Genomic DNA, 10,413 nt, shown 5'->3' with positions numbered 1-10,413 from the left:
AGAGACTCAAGAGATACTTTCTAAAGTTGACTTAACATATCACTGAAAATTATATTATCAACTATCAGAACCAAAATACTGACAAAAGTGATTACATTTTGGGAAGTGGGACTGGGGGTGGGGGAGAGAGAAGGCTATTTTTCTATTTTATAGAGTTTTTAACAATGTTCCCATGTTATTTTTTTTTAATTAATAGGAAAAAATGCATAATATTCTTACAAGAATTTCTCATACCTTATTCCCACCTGAATAACCCTTAAGACCATCTTTTTTCTCTGCTTTATATACATACACACAAAAACAGTGACACAGAAATGCTCCATGATCAGCAACACTGGACAGTTTGAAGGGTGAAGTCAAGGCCAAAGGCACTATGGTCCTAAAGCCCATCACTCCTCAGAGCAGGTTCCCATCTTTACCATCTGGCTTCTGCTTTCCTCTACACCCCAGATCTTGTTAGCATCCCTATATGACATGCTGATCTCAAAGTTCTACACAAACATCACACAACTGTGTCCACTCCAAATTCGTGCTGACCACACTAGTTCCAGTCTCACACTGGCATTGTTTTAATTGTTTCATTAATTCCTCTCAAGCTCTCCTATAGCTACAGCTCTAATTCTTTTCACATATCTCAAAACTCCATGATTCCATCTTTGGGAAGAATCTTTTCCCTTTAATCACATACCAATTTATTCTCCCCAAATCAATTTTTTTCAACCAAACCCTTTCTTCTGTCTCAGAGAAAGAGAGATCCTCCCTCCACTTCAATAAGGCCACAATCCTTCCATGCTGCTCACAGGCTCACCTTCATATACCCTTGAGGGATCCAACCTGTGTCCATACCTCCCTAGCCAACTCAGTCTTGTCTTTTCTTAGCCTCCCCAGGCCTATAAAGATTTTTCAGTATCCTCTATTATTAAAAAATAATAATAAAGTAAAATAAGTACTCCTTTGAATCTGCTTTTGGTCTTTCATTCCTTTTTCCCAGCTTCAAAATGAGAAGCCTACACTTATCTCTCTATGCCCTCATTACTTTCTAATCGAGCCTCTGATTCAGCCACAGGACTAGAATTGACTAACGCAATCATCCATATTCACTCATCTGATTCTCCTAACCTCCCTACAGCTTTAACATTGTTGAGTATTTATCTCCATAAAAGAAGCACACTATGCTTCCCAGTCCACCTCCTACTTCTGTGATCATGACTGGCACTCCAGATGACTCTTCCACCTCTAGCTTCCTAAATATAGGCATTCCCCATTAACTTCATTTTTTACCTTCCCTTTCAAAGATCTGATATAACTTTATGAAGCTCATAAAGATGATGTCCAAATTCTTCAACTACTTCAGGATATAATTCACTATTTCCAACTGCCCACTGAACAGTTTATCTGAATGTCCTGCCATGCCACAGATTCTATCATGTCCAAAATTATATTCATCATCTGCTCCCCAAACCAGCACCTCAGCTGTTTCTATATATAACATCATCATTCCCCTAGTTACCCAAACTCAAAATCTGGGCCATCTTTGACTCTGCTGCTATTCCCTCACACCTCACCATCTTTCTCCTCCTCAGTGTTTTACAGCATGAAAAGTAAAGATGAATAAGCATGGTTTCCAGCCTCTGGGAAGGATGAAGAGAAATATAAGCAAACAATTATAAAGTAATCTGATGAGTAGTACAAAAGATAAATGCACAAGATGCTAAGGTTGTGGAGAAAAAGGTACAAAGGGGAGAGACTGAAGTGAAATTCAACAAGCTGTAAACTGTAAAAGTCAGAACTAAAGTCCTGTCCCCTCACCCTCACAGGCCAAAAGAACAACAGCAGGCAAAATGAATAATTCAATGTATATCTTGATTCAAGAAAATTCAATATATAACTTTTCATTGACTGACTATATATTAGGCATAGATGATTCTCACTATATGTGGATTTTCTTTCAATAGTAATTGTCCCAATTAATTTAAAATAAGATTTCCATTACATATAATTTCATAAAGATACTCATAGGTCATCTTAGGAATTAAGAGCTGGAAAGAACCAGATACTGTCATCTAGCCACTCATCGCCTAGAGGCTAGGAAAGGTTAAATAACTTGCCCAGGGTCACAAAGCTTGTAAATAGCAGAAATGGAACCTGAACACAGTGATCTTTTTCCATGTTACCTCACTCACTGCCTCTGACATGCCTCTCTCTCAGAATGATTTCCCAGGTGATTCACATAAAAGCCAACAGAAATGAGAATCTGTAAAAAGGGTCCAGGCGTCAGGTCTCTTTCAAAAGTCTTGAACATGGTCTCTTAGACATACGCACACATGCATAATATGAATTCCAGGAAAAAAGCAATCTGACTATAACTCAGTTCTCTGTAAAAATGAGAAATAGGTCCTCAGCTTGTTGATGACAAATTAACTAGAAAGCTCTCTTTCCCTAGGTTCTCCCCAAAATACTGATAACGTCATTTTGCTTCCCCCAAATAAAAGCCTAACTGGAGTTCTAACTATTCAACTAATGGCTAGAAAAAACTCAGAATTCTGGAGAGTTATGTGGAGGTGCATAGGGTTTCCCCCACCCCCCAACTATCTTATTCAACCTCTGGTTTCACCTTCTGTCAGAGAGAAAAAAGTTACTTCTCTCCATCTCCAAGAAGTGACAGGTGCTTTTTACATTATAAACGTTTCTTCCCTGATAGAGCAGTTAAGTGATTAGAATTCGCAATTTGCTCTAAGCAAAACCTCTTTACTCTTAGAATCTGATCCCCTTCTGAAAGATCCTCTGCTCACTTTACAGGGAACATGTTTTAACATGTGAAAATGCAAAGTCAAAAGCAGCCAAGAACTCAAGTTCAACTCTACCCTGCCTTGTACAGCCTGTCAGAGGTCGACTTGCAATAATGATGGTTAAGGTTAATAGCAAAAGAAAAAAAAATCAGCTTGGTTGGGTTATTTAATTTCAACCAAAGTCTAGACTATAAAACCCATCCTTACTACTCTATTTTCCCTTTCAGAAAGTTCCTGAGAAATCTGTAGTCTTGAATTTGATTAGACTGAAAATAGAGAATTCTGAACAAGTGAGAACTTATTATTAAACAACTATTAATGAAAAAAAAATGAACACTTTAATGTTCTTTAGTTCTGATGATGTAGACAAATATGGTCATGTCTTATTCTTGATGACTCACTGAGACACTGTCACATCCTCTTTCTCACTACTACTTCTGCTTCTAAACAGACAAATCATTTTAGATAACAGGTTGTCAAAAGTTGGGAAAGCAGTTTCCTGTCAAATGAATCAGAAATAAATCACTGGAAAACCAGACTGGTTAGAACCAGAGGAGCTGGTAACAAAGAGGAACTCTACTTCAATCGAGGTTCAAGTTTCTGTTCATTTTATCTCAAAGAGGAAAAAGTGAGCCTCATGCACTGTCTTTCCTTCTCCAGATTTCGCTAAGAGTCCAAGGACAGTTTCCTGCTGTTTCCAGGGCAGAATGGAATGGTGTTCACACTGATGTATGCATTCTCTTCTCTCAACTTACAACCACTCCCTACATATACATCTAAGACTGGAGACCTCTTGTCTCACCTACTCTTACTCATCCTCTCTGGTGCACCCTTACCTCATCTACTTTCTATGTCACTGACCACAACCTGGTGTGTACCTACAATTATATCTATGACTTTTCACATAAGCATAGCTGCTTAAATGAGGGTGGCTTTTCTGTATGTCTTCACAAAGCGTTTTTCAAGGATACATACGTGACAATTTATTTTTAACTCAGAGAATACTCATAAAACCAACAGAAGAGAACACCCTCAACTTCCTCCTCTGCCTATAAATATCTGCCTCTGCTCCCATCCTTTTCTCCTTTCCTCTGTTTCAGTGGAAAAGAAGTCTCTTCTGGTATGCTGGATAATCACTCAGAGATGCTTGAAATCTCAAACCTTCCTGACTCACGGAGACCAGGAGTCTACTCTAGACCGTCAACCCCTCCTTTCCAAGGCTTCTTACCCTTCCACCCCACAAATGAACATGCTCAAATCTCTTCCTTCTTAATATAATTCATTAATTCAGCCATCAAATTTTGTTATTGTTGTTAATTATTTATCAAGAGAAACTATTCCTTAGCCCATATCTTCATGCTTCATAGTTCAGGAACACAGGTCAGTGACAAATTTCCATGGAAGTCAACTCAAATTCTTTACATTCCGAAATCACTTTGCACTCTGAAAGATACCAGCCTTCCTCATCTCCTCAAAATCTTTCATAGAATCCTAATTTCTGTAGAAATCTGTGTATGTCTTCTTCCTTGGTTCAGCCACAGCAAACTCACAGAAAGCTGCAACCCCCAGAGATACAATGACTGCTCCAATAATAGGAGATCACAAACACTTGGCCAGAAGGCCACGCATCTGAAGTTTCATCAAAGCACTGGAAATCATACTAGTTATATGTTCTCTTAATACCAACGTCCTTCCGGATAGAGAAAATAAACCATCAAATTTTTATGAACATCTACTATGTGCCAACAGCTCTTTTCTACCCTGGAGATAAAGTGGTGAATAAAAGGAAGTACTCGCCTTCATGCAATGTACTTTCTAGTGAGAAGAGAAAGAAATAAGAGCTAAAAGCATAAACATCCCAGCTACTGTTCTTTCTCTTCTTCGCTTCACACAGCCTCGAAAGAGCAGTGTACGTTGTCTGCCTCTACCTCTACTCCTGCTTCCACCTTAGATTCCTTACCCTACACCTAACAGGTTCGCAGTCCCCCACCTCCAACACCACTAAAATAACTCAGGCAAAGGTCACCACCAAGGACCTCCTCCATTTGTAAATCTCAGTGGCATCCCTCAGTCCACTCTTAAACACTACAGCAACAGGCACTTCTTGAAAATCCCTACTGCATTGCTCTTCTCCCTCTTTGGCCACACATACCTCTCTGACCACTTTTCTTGGGTTCCTTTTCTTCAGCTTCCCCCTTAAATGGCGGCGCTTCTGGAGCTCTGTGTTCAGCCTCTTCTTACTTGATGTGCTCCCTTCGGACCACTTCAGTCACACCCATGGCTTCTACTGTCGGTGATGCCCATTCAGGAGTATTGAACGTGTAGCTTCAGGACAGGCCTTTCTAAAGAGGTCCATACACATGCACAGCCAACTGCCTGCTATGGATCCCCACTTGCATGGCTCAAAGACCTCTCAAATTCAATAACACTGAATTTATCTCCTCCCACAGCCAAAACTGTTCTTCCTCTACTCCCTGTATCAAGAAATGGTGCCATCTTCCTCTCAAAAAGCTAAGCCAGAAATCTGGGAATCAATCTAAATTCTTCTATCACATCATATGCCTTCCTCCTTCTCCACACCAATCTCATCAATTCTGCCTCCTTAAATACTTCTTTTCATTGTGTCTCCCCTAAACCTACTGCAGAGACCACTAGCTCGTTTCAGGAGCCTCCTTGTAAGAATCCCTTTCCTGTCTTGCCCACTTGCCCAGTTCTTATCAACATAGGGCTACTCTGATTGCAGTCTATGGGTATGGTGCCCCAAAGTTATGTGACACAGAAGCCTGAAATCATCCTCCTCTAGGGAGAGCTCTACCAAATACAGATGTTATCCACTGCAGCTTACAATTCCTCAATGACTCCCCATGACCTATGTGGATGTTATTTAAACTTTCGCCTGAAGAAAGTGATGGGGGATAGAGGATCTAGAAGAGGCACAGCCTGAAGGAACAAGCCACAAGGGCAAAATATATTATTTTTTAATTTTTAAAATTTAAGGTTATATCTTATCCTAGATTTTAATTCTGCATTATAACATATTCGTATTTTAATACAGCAATAGTTTCCAAAAAAATTCACTGAAATGCATACTCCAAGATATACCATGTTTACCATAAGTTCTGAGTACCTCCTGGCACAACCGCACAAACCCCCACTGGGAAGCAAGGCCCTATAAGATAAAATTTAAGATTCTAATTCTAAGGTCCATCCCTGCCATGCAATCAGCTCTGCCCACCTGTGCAGGCTTACTGGACCCACTAAGCTTACACTTTAGGTTCTAGTGGTAACTAAATCATCATAATTCCTCAAACACATTACAATGATTCACAAATCCATGCCTTTCTCCAAACCTAAAGTATCCTCCTCCCTTGTCTATCTGCCCACCAAAATCCTATTAAACTGTTAACTCTGAGCCCAAGTGATTCTACTTCAGGGACTCCTTCCCAGAATACTATACAGAATGTAGTACTATGGGTGTACATTAATGCCCTTCACCTGAGCAACCTCAGTATTTGTACATGCATTCTTTATGACATTATGCAATAAAGTACTGTTTATAATATCTTATCTCTGCAAATAACTACAAAAAACTACCATTATGTCCAGTCTCTCCTAACCATAGTCAAACTTACTGAAAGTTGTTTTGTTTTGTTTTTGAAATTCTTACATTTCCTCCCATTCATTCCTTAACCCATTATAATCTGGCTTCTGATCCCCACACTATTGCATTAAAACCACTCTCACTAAATTCATAAAACAAACTTTTGGCTAAATTCAATAAAGCCATCTTAATCCTTACCATTCTTGTGTTTGCAGCAACAGCTGTTCTTTCCCTCTTTTGCCTTTCTGACCCTGGACCTCTCCTGATTTTCCTTCTTTAGCTTTCTTGCTAAACCTCCAGCCACTTCTTCCCAGTCCTCTTTGCAGACTTTCATTTCCACTGCCCATGTTAGCATTTCTCAGGGGTCTGCCAGAAATACTCTAAGCCCTCTTTCCTGGGTGAACTCATCGATTCTTGTGGCTTTAAGTATTATCCTGTTTCAGAAAGCTAGAAACCAAATTTGGGTTTACATACCCAGTTCAGTCACTCCATTCACTAATTACAACTGCATGGATAGAAGTTTGGGGGATATAAAATAACACAGCAGCACAACAGCATAATAAAGACTTACAGTGCTTACCATGCACCAGGCAGTTTCTAATCACTATATTTTTATGAATTAACTGATTTAGTTCTCACATATATAAGTAGATACATTATCCACATTTTACAGGTAAGGAAACTGAGACAACTAAAACTGACTACAAAAAAATTTTTAAAAAAAAAGGACAGGAAAGAATCCTCACCGCTAAGGAAAAACTTTTTCTACAATTGTAAGGAAAAAGATAGAAGATAATGAAATTAAATTCAGGATTCTGAGCAATTTAGTTCTCTGACAATGGAGATCTTTTAATTAACATATATAACCATTTCAGTCATATTTTCAACACGATCATCATTTTAATGTTTCTTTTAATCTTCATTGAAATAGAATAGTAATTAAGATGTTTCGTAAGTTCTATTTCTCAGACAGAAAGATAAACTTCAAGTTTATGATAGGTTAATAAGGAAAATATTTGAAATTTTACTATATTTATCCTATGTGCAAAATTACAATAAGTTTAGTGTTTGAATAATATCTTGGACACAGGTACTCAAACAGACATCTGAGAGAAAACCAGGAGGCTGTTTGTGTACAGTTGGCATATTACGGGTGACCTATGAATGTCCTCGGAAGTCTAGTTGGCCACACTGTTTGCAAATGCTAGGATAAACTGACCAAAGGTCTGACTTAGTTCAACAAACCCAGTATTTACCATATGGCTAAATATTGCACTTCCTTAGTTTTCTAACATTTTGCAAAAGATGTAATGTGGTCAAGAAAAGATGTTAGAAAATGAGGCATGGGAAATATTTAGTTTTTCCCAATGAGGACCAACCAGTTAAACCAAAATGAAAGCTACTAACAACATCTGGTCTATAGAATAATCCACCCAATTAGCCTATGCCTCAGATCCTGTGGGTAACACATTTAAGGGAGAGGAAAAAGAAAATCAACGCATAGGCAAAATACAATAAAATACAAGAGGCATACGTCCCCCCATGCAGGGAGCAAAGGCAGTTGGTGGCATGACTACAGCTCTCATGTAAGCACTGTAAACCAGGCTTGATGCTGTGTCTTCTGTAAGTATCTGCATAATATATATCAGCTAAATTGAACATACAAAGCAGACAAGTACGCTGATGAAGTAGCAAATTGCCACACATCATCCAACTGTAAAAGTTACATGGAAAATTGGAAAGCACAGATAAATGGGTGAGAGAAACAAAGGAAAAAACTAAAATACTTTAGAAACTAACCAATGCCGGGAAACATCATGAGCCCCTGAGTTCTAGCCCTGGCCAGCTTCCAGAGGGGTCCCTTTTCCTTCCTAGCAGAGGTCTGGGGACAGACGGAGCCTATACCTTTTTACTCTGTAAAACTGCCACTATCTAAGGAATCCCGCTGGAATCTTCTCCCTGCAAAGTCCATCTGTTCCCTGAACAAGTGTCTACTGAGTCTTCTATACTAGGCCCTGGGCATAGAGCAAGGAACAAGACAGCAAGGTCTCTGTTCTCATGGAACTAACATTTTATTGGGATGCAATCAGATAATAAATAAATACATATTTGAGCAAGACCATTTCAAATGATAGTATTATGAAAAAAATTTTAAACACACACACACACACAAAAAGAAAGCAAAAAGAGAGATGAGATGAAGAAAGATGAGAGGATTTGCTCATTTAAACAAAAACTCCAGGAAAGGAGGCAAAGCTGTTGGCCAGCACAGATCTTGCAGCAGAACATTCCAGGCAGAAGAAAAGCAAGGAACAAGACACAGATGCAGGAACAAGCACGGTGAGCCCAAGGGAGAGAAGAAAAGCTTCACTGCCCTTAGATTTTTGTTCAAATGCCATTTTATGATAGGCTGTCCATGACTACCCTATTTTAAATTGTATCCACTGACCCAGTCCCAGTATTCTCTATCCGTCTTTGCAATTTTTCTCCATTGAAATTTTACCATCTCACAGGCAATATATATTACTTATTAATTTCTGTCTATTCCTACAGAATGTAAGCACTTTAAGGGCAGAAATATTACTTTAACCACTGGCTGTATTTCCTGTACCTATCTGGCACTTAGTAGGCATCCAATAAGCAACTAAATAAATAAAGGAGAAAGAAAAAGAAAAAGGAGGGATAGAAGCAAGGAGAAAAAGAAAGAAGGAAGGACAGAGGGAGGAGAAGAGGAAAGAGAAAGAAGAGTTAGGCAGTGTGACTAAAGCACAGCGGAGGAGAGAAACAGATGAATAGACAGGACTGTGTAGACCAAGGAATAGAGTTTGAATTTTATTTCAAAGACAAAGAGAATCCACTGATGGGTTGTAAGGCAGGGAAGCAACATGATCTAATTTATAGTGTAAAAACCTCACTGTAGCTGCTATGTGTAAAATCAGCCAGAAAGAAGAAAACAGGGACACTAGGTAAGGAGCTAGAGGTGAAGTAGCAAGGCAAGGCAATGATGAGCAGTGGTTACTAATGCAGAGAAGCAGATTTAGGGTATTTCTCATGACAAAACCAAAAAACTTAGAGAGGGACTAAATATGGCGAGATGGACTGAAGGAAAGAAAGGAATCAAGGATGTATTAGTTATCGATTTATTGCTTCTCAGATCCAAACCTACCCTTCTCATTGCCTACTCTTTGAAAATTAAGTTGGACCCCAAAGAACACATACAAATGGCCAATAGGTACATGAAATGATGCTCAACATCACTAATAATCAGGGAAATGCCAATCAGCACAATAAGATATCACATCACACCTATGAGAATGGCTAGTATCAAAAAGACAACAAAGAATAAGAGTTGGTAAGGATGCGGAGAAAAGGGAACCCTCGTGCACTGTTGGTGGAAATGTAAATTGGTACAGCCACTATGGAAAACAGTATGAAGATTCCTCAAAAACTTACAAACAGAACTATCATACAATACAGCAGTTCCACTTACGGGTATTTATACAAAGAAAACAAAACACTAATTCAAAAATATATGCACCCTTTACTGCAGCGCTATTTACAATAGCCGAGATATGGAAACATTCTAAGCGTCCATAAACAGATGAATGGATTCAAAAAACATGGCGTATATATAATGGAATATTACTCAGACATTAAAAAAAAAAAAAAAAAGAATGAAATCTTGCCATCTGTGACAACATGGATGGACCCAGAGGGTATTATGCTCAGTGAAGTCAGACAAAGAAAGACAAATACCTTATGATTTCACATATATGCAGACTCTAAAAAACCAAAACAAACAAAACAAAACAAAGAGACTCACAGATACAGGAAACAAACTGGTGGTTACCATTGTCCATAACTGTTTCCTCTCCTCCTCCTATCTTGGGGTCTCTGTTTGTATTGTTTGATTAAAGTATATTGCTAAGATTGTGGTCTATGGGTGATATAATCTCTGAACACTTGCAAACTCACATAGAATCTTCTTTTCCCTATAAGGTAAATAACATCTAGAATCTAGGA

At 38.7% G+C, this 10,413-nt stretch overlaps 1 protein-coding gene across 3 annotated transcripts in view; it reads right to left on the bottom strand.

The window, feature by feature from the left end:
- DIP2B (disco interacting protein 2 homolog B) overlaps positions 1–10,413 on the bottom strand; it is a 183,515-nt gene that overhangs the window by 161,601 nt on the left and 11,501 nt on the right. For 2 of the 3 annotated variants that reach the window (XM_023535448.1, XM_023535449.1), the window contains exon 1: positions 6,589–6,739. The exons of the other annotated variant lie outside the window; for it this stretch is intronic. In XM_023535448.1, the coding sequence (XP_023391216.1) occupies positions 6,589–6,724 (136 nt within the window). In that variant the 5' untranslated portion in view covers positions 6,725–6,739. Of the gene's footprint in view, positions 1–6,588; positions 6,740–10,413 lie in introns of those variants that run through there. 3 annotated transcript variants of the gene reach the window in all.

This window comes from Pteropus vampyrus, unplaced genomic scaffold, assembly GCF_000151845.1.
Source record: "Pteropus vampyrus isolate Shadow unplaced genomic scaffold, Pvam_2.0 Scaffold140, whole genome shotgun sequence".
NCBI classification, from domain to species: domain Eukaryota; kingdom Metazoa; phylum Chordata; class Mammalia; order Chiroptera; family Pteropodidae; genus Pteropus; species Pteropus vampyrus.
This window is presented reverse-complemented; position numbering and strand designations above follow the sequence as displayed.